The sequence below is a fragment of the Acomys russatus genome, chromosome 10 (genome assembly GCF_903995435.1).
Source record: "Acomys russatus chromosome 10, mAcoRus1.1, whole genome shotgun sequence".
In the NCBI taxonomy this organism is placed as follows: Eukaryota; Metazoa; Chordata; class Mammalia; order Rodentia; family Muridae; genus Acomys; species Acomys russatus.
Genome location: NC_067146.1, coordinates 65,089,834 through 65,110,236, shown reverse-complemented (window position 1 = coordinate 65,110,236; position 20,403 = coordinate 65,089,834). Strand labels below are relative to the sequence as shown.

Below are 20,403 nucleotides of genomic sequence, written 5' to 3'. Positions count from 1 at the left end.
GCACAAATCTTGATTCCAATGTTAAAGTGCTGAGTGCTCTTTTTTTGCTTCAATTTGTTTATTTTGTATTACTTTTTGCCCTGCTTGGTTTTTGTTGTTGTTGTTGTTGTTGTTGTTGTTGTTGTTGTTGTAGGCATGCATAAGAGTAATTACTAATCATATTACTGAGATAATATTATGCTCTCTTGAAATCCCTTCTGCTAATGAAATTAGTTCAAAGCTTTTCAGTTTTCCCTCCACCAAAACTTTATAACAAGGGCAGAAAGCAGCCACATGCTTTGCCAAAATATAATAGAAACGCTCTCCAGACCAGTTGCTGGTATTGTTACCTCCTGAGACCTCTTCAACGGGGTCTCCATAGTCCACCTTATTCTCAGAACTGTTCTTTTCCAAGCTCTACTAGTATGGCCTGTTTAGCCCTGCTCACAGCATTCAACTATTTTTCTAGTCTGTAATTTTCCACATTTGTCCCCAAATCAGCATGATCAGGCCTGTCACAACAACACCCACCTCCTGGTACAGAGTTCTGTCTAGTTACTTTTTAATTGCTGTGATGAAACCCTTTGACCAAGGAAACTTACAAAAGAGTTTAATTTGGGGCTCATGGTTCTAGAGTGCTAGAGTGTATATGACAGTCAGAGCTGCAAGGATGGCAGCAGTCAGGCAGGCATGGTGCTGGAGCAGTAGCTGAGAACTTCTATCTTGATCCACAAGTGTGAGGCAGAGAGAACTGACTGGGAATGGCCTGGGATTTGGAGACCTCAAAGACTGCCCCCACCACCTCCAGTTACACACCTCCTCCAAGAAAGCCACACCCCAGTCCTTCCTAAACAGTTCTACCAACTTTGAACCAAGTGTTCAAATATAGGAACCTAAGGGGGCCGTTCTCCATTCAGACCACCACAGGGGTGCTGAAAGATCACCCCTAATGAGTCACAAAGGTCATTGGAGTTGAGGCTCTTTCATTTGGATTCAGATATCAGTTTCATCTTTTGTTAGTGAAATAATATCTCCAATAAATCTCATACCAGTTCCTATGCAGGATGTGTGACAGGTATTCTAAAAGGCAGGATGATTGGTTGTTGCTAGCCTAAGAAATTATAACATCCATACAGTGTTTAGAGAGAACATACAGACATTTGAAACTAGCATGACTTTGTTCCAATTTTGTAGTTGCTTTTTGCATTACATTTGTAATTCACCCTTATCTGGCCTTTGCTTATATATAAATGGATGTTCTACCTAATTCTCACAGTGGCCATGATGTGAAATGAGGTTTCATATGATAATCATCTGCAGATAAAACACATACGCGTGCACACACACATTTTCATACGTAATATTACTATTTTCCCCCCATTTAATTTAGCTGGAGTAAGAAGCATACATTATTAGGCAGTATGAGAATGGCAGTTAACCCATCCTGAGATACCACCATAGTGCAAGATGGTTAATACTAAAAGGAAAGATGATGAGTTGGACATGGAGAAACGTGAGCTCCTTTATATTTTTAGTATGAATATAAAGTGCTGTAAATGCTTCGTAAAACAGCGACGGCTTCTCAGAAAGCTGTGTGCAGTGATGAGTTATTGTTTTCTCAGATATCCAGGAGGCCGTGGAGTGGCAGGGTCACCTCGGCCCAGAAAGCTCAAGACCTTGTTTCTTTAAAAAATAAATAAAAAACTGAAAAGTTACATATGGTGTGTTCTGTTGCCTAGGAATCTATTCCTAGGCATCAACCCAAGATATAAGGACATGCATGCAAATGATTGTCGAGTTACCAGGGAAACTTGAGGTTTCTTTTTTTGGGTTCTTAGTCTTAATAAGAAAATAATTTAAAAATGGACTCAGGAGGCACCTCAAGGACAATTTTATTTGAATCTGAGAGCAAACGACAGAGAAGGTGAGCTGCGAACCTTGATGGCTCCTTTAGAATAGGCAGACGGGGCCAGAGGGAGGGAGGAGGCCATGGCTTTCGTTGTGGAGCTTGGCACACCGTTGTGGAGGGGAGAGGAGATGGGGAGTGAGGTCTCAGAGCTTCATGGAATGAGTGAGATAGCCCAGGAAATGTCACGGAAAACATACTCAGCCTTTGATCAGTATCCAACAAGAAATTAAAAAAAAAAAAAAAAAAAGAAGGAAAAGTTACACTTCTCTAAGTCAGGATGCAGGAAAGTGGGTGGGCCACATGGTAGAGCCTCCACAGTATTATATGGTGGAAACTCTGTACACAGCTACATCAGGAGGGGGTCTTCTGGAAAGGACAAGTACATTCTCACATGTGAGGGTAGTTGATCATTTCCTCTCCTGAGCATATCTGCAGTTGACTCAGATGTCCTGAAGGATAGGGTGCTAGGGTGGGTACCTTCTTAACTAGGTGAATGACAGGCCAAGTTGGATTAGTGTATGCGCATGAGTGCGTGCGTGCGTGCATGCGTGTGTGCGAAGGGTTCTCTGCATAGCCCTGCAGTCCTGGAACTCACTATGTAGAACAGGCTGACCTCAAACTCCCAGAGATCTGCCTGTGCCTGAGATTAAAGACATGGGCCACCACATTTAAGTATGGGTGCCTTGGCTTCCTTGTATATATGCACCACATTTGAGTGGTGCCCAAGGAGGCCAGGAGAGGGCGCTAACTCCCTAGGAACAGAGCTAACAGTTGTGCGCTGCCATGTGGGTGCTGGGAACTGAACCTGGTCCTCTGGAAGAGCAGCTGGTGCTCTTAACCACTGAACCATCTCTCTAGCCATTGGATTGGTTAAAAGGAGGCAGCAGTATGTGAGTTTTGTTCTACACCAAGGGCAGGAGGCCTAACTTGGATTCTATTCTTTTGACCTTGCCCTACTGAAAAGGCCGCTTTTTTACATGGTAATTTAACTTCTATGGATTAGCAAATCTGGTGTTTACTTTTGTACTGCTACCAGGGAAATGGGACTCAGGGGCCAAGCTGCTGTAACATTCTCCCTTCTGGAGAAGTAACCCTAAAGCCTTTAGGAATCAGAGCAAGGAGTAGAGCCCCAAAGCACTTTTGGCATTTCTGGCCTCGTGCCAGCGTCAACCTGTGACATTTCCCATTCCTGTCAAAGGAGAAGAATCAGCGCTCACCAAGATAGGAAAGATATTTCCTTCAAGTGTGCCAAATACAAATAGCCTAAACACTATGAGTGTAACACTTATATAATTCCTGATTGGTTCATGGTTCTTCTTGCTGTATGTAGTGTATACATATGTGTATATGTACATACATATGTAGTACATACACATATGTGTAATATAAATCTATATGTAAAAAAAGGAAAAGAATAGTAATAAATGGAAAAGAAAAGAATTAGCGTTCTGTGTCCCAACTGCCCGCCCCATCGGTAGCAGCAGCATACATATTAGCCCAAACATAGGACAACACAAGTGTCTAACAGCTAGTGATTGATGTTTCTATTCAGTGAGACACAAGCACAAAAAAATAAATAGAGTACAATAACACATACAGGATCCAGACCAAAAATATAACTTTAAAAAAAGGGGAATAGGCCGTGCTTTGTGAGTTAGAGGCCAGCCGCCTGGTCTACATAGTGAGTTCCAGGACAGATGTAGAGAGTCCCTGTCTCAAAAGAAAGAAAAAAGAAAAAAGAAAAAAGATTTTATGTTATTGAATCTTGTAAGAAAAAAAAAAAAAAACAAGACTGTAGACTAGAAAGAACCTAAGATAAGAGATGGAGGTGATTGTAGAACTCTGGGGACAGAAAGCTAGAAGAGCAGACAGCTGCACCCGTTCCCTGAAGTTCACCAAACTACGTTTGAAATGTGTTGGCATGGCAGGTGTGTAAACCAAACCTCAGCAAACTGAAGTGGAGCTGAGTCCACCCTACTGTCTCCTGAATGTTGTCTTAAAACCGTGTTTTAAACATTGTTAAAAGATTTTGCGAGCTCTGCTCACAAGGCAGGAGTAGTTCTTCCCAGGGTCACGGTGTAGTTTGGGCTCTTCAGTGGCTCCTGCCCTTTGCACCGCCGACCCACATTCTTCGGCTCCTCTTGTCTTTTAGGAACTTCTGCTAGTGTTAAAAAGGACTTAGCGTAAAGTAAGAGTATGGCTGCAAACCAGTCAGCCACCCTTGTAGACTCTTTAGCATATCCCACCCCAAACTCCAGTTCCCAAGAGGTTTTTTTCTAGTAACCCTAAACTCTCCACATGTATGAATGCTTATTTTTACTTAATTGAAGGAAACATGCAATATTTTAAGTTGACTAGTGACCTTTTCCATGTTAACCTTTTCCTTAGTGCAGCGCCAGTTGCTCCGTATGAGTATTGTTTCAGGACAGCCTTCCACTGTTGTGTATTCTTTTCCATAATCTTTGCCCATCTTCATTTTGCAGCAGGTCCATCCTCCAACCGGTTTATCTTAGGTTGTCTTTAGACCTCCCGTAGGCATCCTCTATTTACTTGTGTGTCTGACCCACCATCCTCAGGACTAGCAGGTAAAGCCCTTGAAATGCATTAATAGACCACTAGCTCCCAGCAACCCCCGGGTGAAGAATGCAGTCAAATACTCTCTGAGGTCAGTGGTTGAGATGGCCTTTTTTAAGTCTTGACTTATGACTTTCTTGTCTCCGTGCTCATAAAAAGTTCATGAACCCTTTACTAATTGAAACTTACAATTTGTGGTAATCTGAATCCATGTTCCTAGACCATGGTTATTCATATTTGACTCCAGAATAAACTATTTCTAATACCATTTCGGGTGAGAATTGTGTCTTCTTGTTCACACTTTCCCTGTTATTTGTTTCTTTTTTAATGTGTAAGAAAGGTCTGCAGTTCTAGAGATAGTATTTTGTTGGCTTTCTCAGCAAAATATTCCTATGTTATTCTATTTTTTGAAGAAAATGAATGCCTACTACCATTTTCTTTTGGGGTTATGATAACTTTGTTAGCTAAATTATATTGGAAATATAATGTGAAATTTTATGTCTTAAATTATAATTTTATGAGTTTTATTTTGGAAATTTTGGTTTCTTGTTTAAAAAAAAGTTATTAGTTCTTTGATAATTTGTGCCATGGAGTTTTACCATATTCACCCCTCTTCACCCCTTCCCCAAATCCTCCCATTTTTTCTAAGTTTGAGAACTTTTTTTTTTTTTTTTGGTTTTTAGAGACAGGGTTTCTCTGTGTAGCCCTAGCTATCCTGGATTCGCTTTGTAGACCAGGCTGGCCTTGAACCCATAGAGATCACCTGCCTCTGTCTCCCTGAGTGCTGGGATTGAAGGCATGCACCACCATACCTGGCTGGAGACCTCATTTTTGTAAAGCCCATCAAGTATAGTTTGTGTTGCCTATATACTCTTGGACGCATAGCCTTCCACTGGAGCAAGCTGACCTACACCTTTAAGAAGAGTAATTTTCCTTCTCCCAGGAGAGGAGCTAGCAGTTGCCAGTAGATTCTTAGCCACAGTTGGCACTTCATGGCCTCTCTTCTATGAGTTCATTTGTACAACTGCCCTGCTGTGTCTGTAGGATAGTATTTCCTTATAGTTAGTTATTCATTGCCTCTGGATCCTTCTGTTGTTTCTCTGTGTAGCACTTGCTGTCCTGAAACTTTCTCTTTAGAGCAGGCTGGCCTCGATCTCAGAGATTTGCCTGCCTTTGCCTCCCAGAGTTGTGGGGTTAAAGGCATGTGTCACCATGCTGGTCTGTCTGCCTGTCTATCTTATGTTATCTATTTATTTTGCTTATGACTCTTACAATCTTTCTAGCTCCTTTTTCTGTAGTGATCCCTGAGGGAAGAAGGGGCTGAGATAAAGATGCTCGCTTTAGCACTGAGTACTCTTCAGACTCTTATTATCTGCATATTGGCCATTGTGGGTTTCTATTTTAGTCACCAAACTGAGGGTTAAGAGAGGCACTGATCTATGGGCATAGCAGTAAGTCATTAGGAGTGGTTTACTACCGCTACATAATAGATTCTCCCTTAGGGCCTATGACTTGTCTTGCCGCAGGTTTTTGGCCCTGATAGTGATGCCAGATAGGGGCTTCAAGATGTGGGGTGGGCCATAATCCAGTCAGAAAGGGGTTGGGTACTATCATGACATTCATACATACTACTGTTGTACCAGTGGGCATGTCTTGCTCTACTGGACCCCTCAGAGTTTATAGCTGGGTCATATTGATGGTAGGCATGGGTAGCACCTTCTGGCACTGTGAAAGTTAGCCAGTAGGGATGATGCTTCCAGATCTACACCTTGATCTCTCCATGTTCCATTACTCAAGTATCTGGAGTCTTCAGCAACCGGGTCTTACCATCACATTCAGAAGGAAAGCTAAGATTAGTGAGAATAGACTGTAATCTTGGGGTAAATACAGGACCCCACTGGCTTACAACTCCAACATCCTGTCAGGGGTCTTTATATTTAATAGCCTGTGATGTCTCTAGTAAAAACATTATTGCCCCATTATTGGGTAATTCCATTTAAACTCATTTTTTATATGTGAGAGGCTGAGGCAGGAGGATAGCAGTTTGATTGCCTGAATGGGACACAGAGTATATTCAAGGCCCATGTAGGAAACTTAATGATCTTTCTCAGAATGAAAACAAAATAAAACATGGGAGAGGCTGGGATGGGATGTGCAGCTGAAACACACACAAAGCACAGACAATTCCTAAGGTTCAATTCTACCACAAAAAAATAAAGAAATATATTTTAAAATTAAAATTATAATATGTCTTGAAAATTTACAGTCCTTAGAGACATTTATTCTCCTAGCAGTAATATGTGTCTTATCTTTTTCTTTATACTCTTTTTCACAGGGTATATCAGGACTTCCTTTTCTATTTTTTTTTTAATTAAAGTGCTTATCTTTTCTTAATGAATTATATAAGCACTTCATTATTCTTAATCATAGCCAAGCCATTTTGAAAATTTCCTAAATGGTGATACATTCACCAAATCACAGTAATCAGCATTGCAAGACTGGAGTAATTTGTTTTCCTAGCTGCCTGATGGTGCTTCTGCAGACCCCTAATAATGACTGGCCATAAGGGGCATTTGTGGGTTACCTCTCACCACTCTTCAGTTACTCATAGCAATGGCCATTCTTAGGTGAGCAAGGGACGCTTTTTTGGTTTGTGACCCTTCTCCTTCCCCCCACAACTATCTGTCGTCTAGCCAAAGGCAGCGGTTGCTCTCATTTCCAGATCTCGAGTCCTCCACTTCCTAGGTTTTCTCTGAACCTGTTCTGTTGTAGAAGTTGCTTGTTTCCTTGTCTTTTCTTCTGCCAATCTTCCAACTGTTTAATGATATTACTCTTTCTTTCCTATATAGATGTTTTCTTTTCTTTTCTTTTTGACTTTTAATTTTGGTTATTGAATACATTCTGTGCAGGAGATAAGGACTTTTATTTAATTGAGTTCAGGTTACAACATTTTCTGTTGTCCATCTCTTTAATTAGAACCCAAAGGCTGGCAAAGAAACTGTACTCATAAAGTTATGAGCACTCACAGAACTTTTCCAGGGATATGTAGCTGGGACTAACTTGGACCTTACAATATGTATTTTCCCAAAGTCTTTAAGAGAGTAGTTGACTTTAAGACATACTTCTTGTAAGAAGTCATCCAGGTCTCTGAAGTGCAATTAGTGATGGGAAACAGCATGCTTAAACTCCCCTTAGAATTTCCATCAATTCCCTAAGTGCTCACTACCTAGTCTTGGTTTTAAGGATGCTCTCCTTTTCAGTAGCACCTCTTCTATATTTTTAAAGGTTAGAGAATGAGGCTTCTTACAAGCGATATTTTTTTAAATGAGGGAAAAAGAAAGTATGATACTTAGATTCCTTCACCGTGTTATAGAAAAAACTGTTAGCACTGATTAGAGATGTAGCACTGTCTAGCACGCAAGATAGGAGAAAGAACACTGCGTCGAGAGGCCTTTCAGGTAGTACACAGAGTCTCACTCAATGGAGGGCAGCAGAGACACAACTAGAGGTACCCTGGGTCTGGCCACAGATGGTGGTGAGTCCCAAGGGAATGGCTGGGAGAGTGGGCTGGGGTGCTCAGGCATGCTCACATTAGGTGTACCCAGGAAAGACTAGAATGGAGAAGGGGAGGGAAGGCACGGAGAACCTACTTGGTTTCCAGCTAAATGTGGCATGGTGCTTGTGGAGTCCCTGTAAGGTCGTTGCGGGGAGCGGGGGGGGGGGGGGGGGGCGTCACAAAGGAATGCAGATGGCTTGGGAGGAATGGCTGAGCAGAGCATCAAGGAAGAACTAGGGGGACTCTGTGTCGCTACCATTCTGTGGCACAGCCTCAAGGATATGGAATTGGGTATCAGGATGGGCTGATGCAGGCAGTGGTGGCAACCCTCTCCTTCCTTGCATCTACCTGGTCTCAAACTCCTGTCTGCTGCCAAGAAAACCTCACTTGCACTGTCCAATAGACCAGGGTCTGCCACTGTGGAGAGAGTAGTTTGAATGTGGCTCTTTTGACATTGTGAAACATAAAGATCTAGAAATAATGATGCTGTGGGACAGTTTTTATTGAAAACAAAAGTGTTGGGGAAATGGAGTTCCTAGTGTTTTGTTTTATTCATTATTTACTATTCTGAAGTATCATCCGTTTTAAAGATGAGTTTGGGGTGTGGCACAGTATCTATAATAATTTCCTAACATGCACAGGGCCCTAGGCTTGATCCCTCTCCCCAAGAATGGCCTTTCATTTACTCTTTTAAGAAAATGATTGTCTATAGAGTATTTAGAGGTATAGAAAACTAGGAAAATAGTTGCTTTTGTTTTCCTCCCTTTAAAATTTTTTGAAGATATAAAACAGCTATGAGAAAGGGAGGAGATGGAATCTGCCTCACCACTTGCTGCTCACTTCATCTGCTAGGTTTTGAGCTTTTCCTCCATTGCTTCGCTTTTCTTGTTAACTGCTTGACCCCTTTTCAGTAGTGTGCAAGTTACTCACTGACAAAGGTTTTTTATATATATATATTTTTTTTGCTTTTATTTCCAGTGCACAGAGGCCAAAAAACACTGCTGGTATTTTGAAGGACTCTACCCTACATACTATATGTAAGTACTGTGCTTCCCTGCTGGCTTGGCTGTGGTCAGTCGTTTCTCAGGGAGTAGTTTGGTTTTTCTGTTTTGTTTTGTTTTTGTTTTTGTTTTTAGTAGGACTGCATTATTGCATAGGGAAAGCTCAGGTTGATGTCTTCAACAAATGATGCTGGGGAAACTGGATGATCACATGTGGACAAATTAGACCAATGACTGTCAGCCCTACACAGACATTAACTTCAAGTGGATCAAAGACCCCAGTGTTAATCCTGAAACTCTGCAAGTGCTGGAAGAAAACATAGGCAGTATACTACAGGATTTACATGTGGTAAAGGATTTTCTGAATAGGACTTCATTTGTCAAGGATGTAACGCTAACAAATGACAAGCAGAGCCTCATGGAAACTAAAGCGCTTCGGTGTAGCAAATGGTACAGCAAAGGAAACATCAGTTGAGTGAAGAAGAAGGCCAGAGTGGGATTGAACCTTTGCCAGTCATGTAGCTGACAGTGAGTTAATAGTCAGAGTGTATGGTAAAGAACCCCAAACATGAAGAATAAATTAAACAAATTACATAATTGAAAAGTGAGCTGTTTCTGCTACCCATGAGGCTTGAATTTGGTAGCCTAAAGTAGGCTGGTGAGGGAGTGAAGAAAGGACAGACTCATGTACAGAAAAGCCAAGGTCAGTGGGCTATATGAACTCTGCAACTCATAACCTTAGTGCATTTATTATGTACAACGCAAGGGGAGAGGCTTGCCAGCTTTGGTAGGAGGTCTCTGTGAGTGAGCATGACAGGCCACAGTCATCCTGGAGGAAGAAGCTGCAGTCGCTAGTTTTTGTACACACTGGTCAACAGTTTGTTAAAACTCATACTTGGGTAGAGAATGTCCTTGACTCTCTGAACCTGACTTGCAGGAAAGGTTTGCCAATTTCCCATGGGTTCAATTATGGGGTCCTTGACATGACCAGGTCATGTCAAACAGCACATACTTAGTCAGAACTTCATTAGATCATCATGTCACTCACTCCCGACAGGCTATGGATCTGAGCAAAGGTTCTCAAAAGAAGAAATAATAATGTCCGAAATTATCTTCAGAAAGTCTTAAACATTCTTAGCAATTAAGAAATTACAAATTAAAACACCATTGAAATTTCATCTCATTCCAGTTGGATTGGCTGGGGTGATCAAGAAATACCTGGCAGCAAATGCTGGTAAGGATATGGGAAAAGGGAACCTTTATTTACCCTTGGTGGGATAGCAGACTGGTGCAGCCACTATGGAAAGTTGTGTGGAAAATTCTCAAAAATATATCTACAATATTATCCATCTGTACCACTGCTTAGCATATGCCTACAGGACTTGGCATCTTTTTTCCAGCAAGAGCATTACTCAGCCAGGCTCATTGCTGCTCTATCCACTGTAGCTAATGTCCTCCTAACTGAAGAATAGCTAATACAATTTGGTCCATACGCACAATAGAATATTATTCAGGTGCAAAGAAATGTGAAGTTATGAAATTTGCAGGTAAGTGGGTAAAACCATATTCTGAGTATGGTAACGAAGCCCCAGAAAAACAAATATTCTCTATTATTTGTTGTTCCTAGCTCAGAATCTTCAGATGTGAGTATATAATCCATAGTAGCTGCAGAAACTGGGGAAGTAAAAAGGAGCTATTTGTGGGAACTATAGGAAAGTAAATAGCAGAACATAGGTACCATCAAGTGAGAAATTGGAAGAATCCGGGAGGACTTTAACTGGAGGTTTGAGGGAGGGCAATAATGAGAGAGAGCACTAAGCATTTCTTTAAAATCCAGGGATCCTATTATTTCATGTTTGCATAAAACTGCGTGTCTATCAATGTATTTGCATATACATATTTATTGTTTAAATAAAATTAAATTTGAGTACACAACAGATTGGTGTTAAATCTTACGTGATTTCAAGATGCCTTATTAATTTCACTGCAAGGTCCAGCAAAAATTTCAGGCTCTTAGAATGTAAGAAGTATTTTTATAATTTTGCATTAGCACAGTTGAGGAAAAGCGCTAATTTAAGAAAAGTGAGATAAATGTCTGAGGGTGAGAGAGGTTTTCAAGGAGGAAAGAAGCCATAGTACCATTGTCTAAGGACTTTTTATGGCCATGGGAGAAAGTGGAGAAAGGCTGATGTAATCTCCATTGAAGTTGATTAATTCTCCAGGGCATCATGAGCTAAGCTAATGGATCACCTCATGACTTACACCTGTCTCCCTGACCCAGGCAGGGAAATGATCATGCGCTGTTTATGTACTTACCCACTACCCAAGAAGCCTTTCAGAGTGCTCCTCTTACAAGTTTGTCCCCTGCCTGGCTAGTGATTGAGTCTTCTTGATCCAACACAAATGATTTAAACTAGTAAGTAACCCCATAGTCCTGTAAATGCTGGCAGGTGGGAAAGGTTTCACCCCAAAGACGATACTTGATTTACCTCTGTTCTCTTAGAATGCCAAGGAAATGTTAAGATCAATGCAGTAACAGAACACTAGATGTTCAGCCATTACCCTGGACCTGAAGCATCTTCAGAGGCCTTCTGCATGTTTGAGTCACATGTCTGGCTGCCATATTGATGGGGCAGAGTAAAAGAAGGGCTCTTGGTTCTGGTTCAGATGTAAACATGTTTAAAGGAAGGCATTTGAGGATGCTTCTTTGTAAACAAGGTCTTAATACTGGAAGGGAAGTCATATACTTAACAACTGAAGGAAAAGGATGAAAGGAAATATAGGATGGACAGCACTGTGATCAAAGATAAAAGGAAGATAGATTTGTGTCTGGCTTATCTTGCACCTAACAGAACCCATTCTTCCTAATACTGTTCTCCTCTGTCAGTTTTGAGCAGGCCATTTGAAAGCCCCAATTCCTATGCCTGCTGTGTGACAGTGAAACTTCTTTTCAAGAACATAGTAGTTGCCCTGTGTTATGAAGAATGCTGATAAGTAAATTGCACTCCTGGGTGTCGCATTGCATTGAGATTTCCCTAGGGACACGTGAATTTACCCCAGATGGGATGCTAATGACCAACCTAAGAAACCATTTTGCTCAAGTGTAGCTTAGTGAGCCAATGAGCCTTTGGGCTACTTACAAGAAAACGAGTCACTCCCAGACAATGGTGCCATGGACCCCCAACATGGGGGATAAATCCTATGTCTCCTTAAGTGACTCAATGCCATCTTGGCCAGTAGAAGCATCTTTCCCCCAGCAACTGTTTACTGAGGTATAATATTGTAGACTCTAGATTTCAGAGACTTGAAAGTTTTGTTTACCTCTTGAGTCCTTCAAGCCGCTCTCCTCCCTATAAGAAGGGAGTGTGTCAGTTAGCAAACTGCAACACAGCTGACTGAGAGCCCAGCAACAGGCTTTGTGAGCCAGTGCCCAGGAGAGTCACTGTAGCTGCCTTCTCGAGTGGTAGGTACCAGTGTGAGAGCCAGATACCGGGTCTAAACCCCCATGGCTCTAGTGTGACATTGGACCTGATACTTTTGGGTCTGTGGGCATCTGAAGAAGAAATGTTCCTCACAGGCTCATGTATTTGAACACTTGGGTGGCCTGTGTAAGGAGATTATGGGATCTTCGGAGATATAATGTTATTGGAGAAAGTCTGCTGTTGGCGTAGGCTTTGAGTGTTCATAGCCTTGCGCTCCTCCCTGTTCGCTCTGCTACCTGTGAGTGGATGAAAATGTGGTCAGCCAGCTCATCCCTCTGTCTCTGAGCTTTCGCTACCTGTTGTCATGGCTTCTCTAACATGATGGGCTCATCCTGTGGAACAATAAGCTAAGCAAACCCTTCCTTCTTTAAGTTGCGCTTCTCCTCACTCTGGAGATGTGCAAGGAGGCGACAGGTGTGGGGGAAAGCCCTTCTTCCATTGTGATCCCCAGCTCCCTGTACCCCTTGCTTTCTAAAATCCTGTTTTTCTCTGTGGTTGATGAAACAGCTGAACACAGCTTTGGTTACCAGCCTGAAGAGGCCTAGGGAGTCTGCTGTGGAGGGAATGTGTATAAATTCCCCAACGGCCTTAATGGACTGAGACAGCAGTGCAAGTAAAGATTACACTGAGAAAATAAGCCAGTCATCAATGTAAACTCCAGTTCCCAGCCCCAGGAGGTAATAGAATCAGTCTCCCTTTCACATCTCATTGCCAATTTCATATCACTCCGTTTGTACTTATTGTGCTATGTGATTTCAATGGTTATAGACTTGGCATCAAATTAAAACACTGCAAGGTTCTGGGAGGATGTCTACTTTCTCATTTCCCACATGACTCTGCTGTTCTGGCAGGGTATATTTCCTTATCTTACCATATCTTATTCTGAATCTCACTGAATCCAAAACCAGAAGGACTGCTTCCCAAGACAGACCTGACTTGAACTGATTTCAGATGAGTAGCAATTTACTAAAATAGGAAAAGGAAGAAAAAGTTGGATCCTAGGAACACAGTGTAGACTTTGAAAGTCTCTATAGAGTTAGTGAAACTTATCAGCAGTGTGGTCCATCCTACGTCAGCTCACCTTTTCCCTATTGTAGCTGGGTTCCTCAGCAGTTACCAATTGTGAGAAAATGAGCACTTTCTAGTCCATCTGGATTGTTAATTATAGGCTTTACAGCATTTATAATAATTTCCCACCCGGGATATAAATAAAAAAGTTTTTTCTTCAAGTAAATGTCACAAACCACCTTAAATACAAGTAATGTGGGCTTATGCAAGTTTGAGAAAGTCTCTTCCAGTGATAAATAGATCTCCAAAGAAAGAGCTGGCAGGCAATTGTCTCTCTCTGAAGCCACCCTGTTTGGCATTGACCTTGGATATGTTGATCAGATGGAAGTTAATTGGCCTTTATACTATGACTGTATGTCTGAACAGACAAGCACACTCCTTGTGGAGAAACCAAGACAGACCAGGAAGGAGGATAGGAGGGTTCTGACCTACAAAAGAAAACAGAACAAAACAAACATATATATAAACAAAAGCAACAACAAAACCCAACCTTACTGTTCTGCCAAACACATAAATGAAGAGAATGGGCTGTGGAGACTTAAGACTGAAGGCAGGGAAAGGATTGCATGTTCTTCTCCAATAAGTTGCAATGCCACTATGTTACCAAGACTGACCTGGAACTCAGTGCACTAAATCATTCTTCTGCCTTGTGCTCCTAAGTAGTTGGCACCACAGATATGCTACTGTCCTTGGCTGAGTATTAGATATTAAGTCAAATAGTATTAAAGGATACAATTATAAAGTTTAATTATTAACCATACCCTGTTATTTAACACTACCCTATGATGACACAAGTTTACAACTGTCAAGATCTCTTCTCTCTATACTTTGTACCCTGAACTCACATTATAGTTGCTTTACCGCATTCAGAGTTAATTTATTACGTAACATTTTAAGGAATAACTACTTAACATCTGCCTGGGCTTAGATTACTCTAACAATTTCAAGGGTTGGTTTAAAACAGCAAATATTGATATCTTTGTTATTCCTGAGGCTCGAAGCCCATGGTGGTGCGAGCTGACCCAGTGTGGTTTGTAGACAGTCGCCTTCCATGCAGGGAGCTCAGAGAACAAGCAAGCTGTCTCCTGCCTGGCCTTATAAAGACACTCATTGTTTCCCTCAGGGCTTTGCCTTTATGATCTGATGCTTGTCAAGGCTTATGCCATCCCATTTCTGATGTGGTCTTCTGCAGAAGATGCAGGGCAGAGGACAGTAATAGCCAGCCCGTCACAATAACCAAAAGGAAAAGGAATGTTTATTCCTGCGATGCTCTCTCTGCGTAGCGCTGGACGGTCTAGAACTCCCTATGTAGACCAGGCTATTTAAGAAGCCACAGAGTTCTCCCTGCTGCTCCCTCCTTAGTGCTAGGACTAAAGGCTTGTGCCACCACACCAAGCCCAGAAGGAAGTCTTTATATGTCAATGATTTGCTTTTTACAAAATAGAGATACCTTTATTTTATTGACATTGAACATTCCCTGCCCTAATACTTCCTTATATTCTATTCTTGATGTTTGTAGAATAAATGTGTCTAAAGGCCAGATAGACCCTCTTCACTCCTGAACAGTGCTAATAATGACACATGCTTATTTCTCACCTTTAAATATTTGGCAGAGGCACCATCTCATTTTTATATTAAACTGCTACTGGCACACACTGCAAATTCATAACTTACGGCCCAGAAGCAACCAGATTTATTCTTCCTTTCGCATTTTGCACCCTAAGGACTACATCACTTATCATTGAGGGCGGGAGAGGGGTGGAGAAGGAGGGGGACAGAGAGACAGAGACAGACAGGCAGACAGAGATTGTGTTATGTTTAGAATATTCTGAATTACAAATTAATACCTGCTTAGGGTGCTTTGTCCCGTTCTCTGTCCTTACTGGAAGTCTATATTTGGCTCCCAGAATGCATTGAGAAGCACTTGGGTAACAAAGCAATTTCAGTTGCCCGTTTCTGCCAAGCAGAAGTTCCAGGCCCATGAAATTATAAGTGCTGACAGGTGAGTTTGGGTAAGAATGATGCTCTTTTGTGCTGCCAGTCTGAGAATCTGCGCACACGGTAGAATGAGACAGAAAATCCATTCTGTTCTCACCATCTGCTCTGTACCCAGTTTAGTATTAATGACTTCCTTTGGAACAAAAATGTTTTTTCTAGGCAGTGAGTGCTTGGAGTGTGTTAGGTGATGGGCTTATTTACTGTCCAATCCACCCAGTAATACTTTCTACTTTTATTTATTTATTTATTTTTATTTTTTATTAATTTATTCTTGTTGCATCTCAATGGTTATCCCATCCCTTGTATCCTCCCATTCTTCCCTCCCTCCCCTTTTCCCCTTATTCCCTTCCCCTATGACTGTTCCTGAGGGGGAGTTCCTCCCCCTGTATATGCTCATAGGGTATCAAGTCTCTTCTCGGTAGCCTGCTGTCCTTCCTCTGAGTGCCACCAGGTCTCCCCCTCCAGGGGACAAACTTTCTACTTTTAATGAAGCACAAAGTTGTAGTTAACGTCTTTGTTTATTATTGCCGCTATTTGAAATGATAGCAGGGAGTGCCTAGTTCCAAAGTACACCTTCAGCCTTAATCGGAGGAAAGCAGTGAAGGAAAAGGGATGGGAGGATTAACCCCCGAAGGAGTGTGTTCTTTCAGTGGCCGGCACTTGTCAGCATCTGACAGTGAGAGTCAGGCCAGAGCACAGATGAGCTTCAAGGGTGCTTAGGAATGAGTGGTTGTCTAGCTGAAGGGGCCTAGTGAATGCTTTGTGTTGTAGTTTCCGTTTGTGTGTGTGTGTGTGTGTGTGTGTGTGTGTGTGTGTGTGTGTTTTGTTTTGTTGTGTGTGTGTTGTTTTGGTTTAGATTTATGGTTTTTGGTTTTTTGAGACAAGGTTTCTCTGTGTGGCCTTGGCTATCCTGTACTCCCTTTGTAGACCAAGCTGGCCTCGAACTCACAGAGATCCACCTGCCTCTGCCTCCTGAGTGCTGGGATTAAAGGCGTGCGCCACCACCGCCAAGCTACACTTTGTGTTTTCAGGCTGAGTGCTGCATGTATATTAACAAATACATGTAATAATTTTCTATATTTAAATATTAAGTACATATGAACTCCCAAAATTCTAGACAAGGAGCTCTAAGCATGTGTATAAGATAGTCTGTCTTCCTGCTCCCTCTGTAGGATGTCAGGTTGAGTAGCTGTTTCTTATAAAGCACTCTACTAGTTCTTTCAGCATACCCAGGTTTTTTTTTTGTTTGTTTGTTTCAGACTTTCTCAACAGTAACTATGAAAATATGCTTTATGTTAAAGCCTATTGTATACATACTTTTGTATACAGCAGAGGTCTGTAGCAGAAAATAGTTCTCATAAAAGAGGCCATTTGACCATTTCAAATCAATTTTCACCTTCATAGCACTGGTTATAATCACCCCTAGAGATTGTAGCAGCTGGGAAATACTCACTGTAAGTGCATTGCCAGTTCATCCCAAGCCAACACCATGCCTGTACCTTGTGTCACCTGTCAGTCATCCTGTTATATCAGCCCTTTAATGATTTTTACCTGCAAACCATAGCAAACTCTTAATATATTGCCGCAGTCTTCTGTGAGACCCTTTCTAGCCAATGTAAAGTTCCAAATTGGATTGAGAACTTCTGCACTTGGTATCAGAGCATACTATGTATGCTGATTCCTGTCTGTGGGCTCAGGGCAGGGGTCTCTTCCCATTTACAGAAGGGTTATTGTGCTATCTTCATGTCATCTTTTCAGTTTCCAAGTAGAAGGGGTAAGAATGACGAGGGAAATCAAGTGGGAACAGAGAAGGCAGCCCATTATTAGTGTTGGGTTCAAAGTACTAGGGTTCCAGAACACTACCAACATCCTGGCTTACTTTTCCTGTTGTTGTGAAAGGAAATACCTGGCAGAAGTATTTAAGTAAGGAAGGGTTTGCTTGGCCCTTATGGAGATCCATCATGATGAGAAGTCATAGGAGTGTGGCTGGAGCTCTGACCATAGGAACATGACGCAGCCATTCACATTGCATTTGCATTCAGGAAGCAGGGGACCGAGATGCAGGTGCTACACTCACTTTCACTTTTTTTGGGGGGGAAGGGTATGAGACCACAGTCCATAAAGTGGACCGCTCATGTTCTGGGTGGGTTTCCCTGATTCAGGTAAACCTCTTTGGCAATGTCCTCAAAACCAGGCAACCCCAGGTGTTTGCCTACAAGACCCATTAGGTTGACAATCAAGATTAGACATCACCCTAGCCAAGTTTACTCTTGCTATCAGCAGACAGTCACCAGAGCAAAGAGGTGCTACAATAGCCCTTGAGTTTTATTTTGTTGTCATTTGCATCTTGCGTATGGTTACTAGACTTTGACAAACAATTTAAATAGGTATCTCTAAGCAGTGCTTATATCCTATAACTTTTTCCCCTTATTTATTCTGTTATTTTGTGACAAATTGCTACAAGTGTCCCTGGTTGAAACACTTTACATGTTGATACATAAATCTCAGTTTCTATAGATCCTAACTGTGAGCATAGCCAATGTAGTTTCTCTGTTCATGGTCTCACAGGGCTGAAATCAAGAGATTGGTTCAGCTTAACCCTCCTCCAGCACTTGGAGTCCTTCAGGGACTTGTTCATAGTGTCCAGAACTCACATTCCCTCCACTTGCCTTTCCTGTACTTGCATTGCTTCTTCCAAGTCAGTAGGAGAGTATCCAGTCTGCTCTGGCAAAGTCTTATATTGCATACAATCTTAAGTTTATAGTCTTGTGAGTGGACATCCTATTTTGTTTTTTGGACCCTCGTGCACTGGAGAGAGAGGTATTTAGACACAAATACAGAGAGGGAGATCTTCTGTCTATCTTGAGTTCTACCTACCACACTTAGAACACATATTATGAACGTAACGCATGTGCTAAGAATGTTCATCTTCACAAATCCATGATAGGAATCAGACCCATTTCTTTAGTATATAGTTGTCTGATTTCCACCCATCCTAAGAGTAAGAGTTCAGCATCTCCCTTAAGTGTTGCTCTCTCCTCCCATAAAGATAATCTTACACTTAATGAGCCATCTCAGACCTACAATAGATCGCATCCCAGGGGCTTTCCTAGGTTAGAACAGCCGCTGGGCATGTCTCATGCTGCTGGATTTTGCCAGAGGCTGTAAGTATGTAGAGGTCTGTGGGAAGAGAGTCTGAGCAGACTTAGTTCTTACATAACGATGAGGTCCTTAAATTAGCATTTGAAGTGTCCCCACCATTCTTTTGCTGTTAAAGAAACTAAAGCTGATAGAGTTTAATATCAGAAATCACATAGCTAGTTAGTACCCAGACCAGAACCAAGCTTCTTTACTTAACTTGACTCTGTAACCTTTGCTTTTAACTTGTAATGGCATAAGGAGACAGTCCCACCTTTCTCATGGCCGGAGGTTAAAGACAGGACAAGTCATTGTTAGTTCTGATGCCCAGCTTCCTTGGAACATGAGTCTGGTAGGTTTAATATCCTTTTCTGGTCCTGAAGATTCCCCCAGAAGGAATCCATTTAGATTTTTCTAAGAATACTTATGCTTACAGCGAATCTGGATGAAACCATGCAATGAGGAACAGCCCCCCCCCCTTTTTTAACCCATAATTGTGTCCTCTCTCCTACAGATGCCGTTCCTATGAAGACTGCTGTGGCTCCAGGTGCTGTGTGCGGGCCCTCTCCATACAGAGGCTGTGGTATTTTTGGTAGGTTGCAATTCTTTCTTGTTCTGAGTACCAGTCCCCAAGAGGTGTGCCCACTGTTAGTCACCACCTCATTTCCAATGCCATCTTTAAGGTCCTGGTCTTTGGGAAAGACTGGCCTAAGATAAAGAATATCTGGCTTCACTTCCTCTGGGCCTGTGGGTAGTAGGAGTTTCCAGAACTGTCTCCCTCCTGTCTCCGTAGGCAGTGTCTGAGTAAGAAGAGCTTGGAGACGTGCAACCTCAGCCTTGAGCAGCTTCTTAGCCAGGTTTTGAAATAGTCTTGAGGAAGCAGAGTCAGTGGGCTGAGAACTGTAACAAAGTGTCTGCTGCCTGAAAGTCTTCCCACATCTGTGTCTACTGCATGCTAGCTTTCAAGACAGGCACCCTGCATCCTCACCCTTTCCCAAGCTCCTCACAGAGGTCTGGAGAGAATACAAAAGCTATCACATCACAACTTGGGAGAAGGGTAGGAAGCAGACTGTCCTTTAGAGAGTAGCTTTGTGCAAGTCTTAGGTCTCAGAGAAGCCCCTGAAAGTCCTTGGGGATAAGCTGTAGTCTAAAGCTAAGAGGCATTTCGCATGCTGGGGATGGCATAGAGGGATGGCACAGCACCGGAAAGGGGATTTCTGTAAAAACGCACTGAGCATTTCTTAAACTCATATACTCGGCTTGCTTGTAGCAATCATGTCCTGCAGGAACATCAGGGCGGGTTAAATCATCACATACTCTTTATATAACTTTAAAATGTCTGCTTTACTGATGTTTTAACACTTATAACCTTATAACCAAGCAGTCACTATAATCGTTCTCTGAACGACTGCCTTTTTCTTGTGACAACTGTTTGAGTAAGGAAATCATCTGGGACTGCAAGTGTTGGACAACAAAGATTTTTTTTTCTTTATAGCATAGATCCTTTCATCACCAGCTTTTCTTAATCAGGCTTGGGTGTTTGGGGTCTGGGCATTATCTGTTTTCTTGGGTCCTGGCCAAGCCTTCCTTTGACACAGGTAGCCATGCCTAGGTAGCTGCATCCCCCTACCCCAAGCAAAGAGTGTTGGTGTTCTGTTTCCCCCTTTCCTCGTGGCTGCTGGCGTCATAACCTGTACC

At 42.1% G+C, this 20,403-nt stretch overlaps 1 protein-coding gene across 2 annotated transcripts in view; it reads left to right on the top strand.

The window, feature by feature from the left end:
* The window catches only part of Vopp1 (VOPP1 WW domain binding protein), a 60,740-nt gene that overhangs the window by 19,478 nt on the left and 20,859 nt on the right, over window positions 1-20,403 (top strand). For both annotated transcript variants that reach the window (XM_051152281.1, XM_051152282.1), the window contains 2 exons: window positions 8,997-9,055; window positions 19,220-19,297. In XM_051152281.1, coding sequence (XP_051008238.1) covers window positions 8,997-9,055; window positions 19,220-19,297 — 137 coding nt within the window. The remainder of the gene's footprint in view (window positions 1-8,996; window positions 9,056-19,219; window positions 19,298-20,403) is intronic.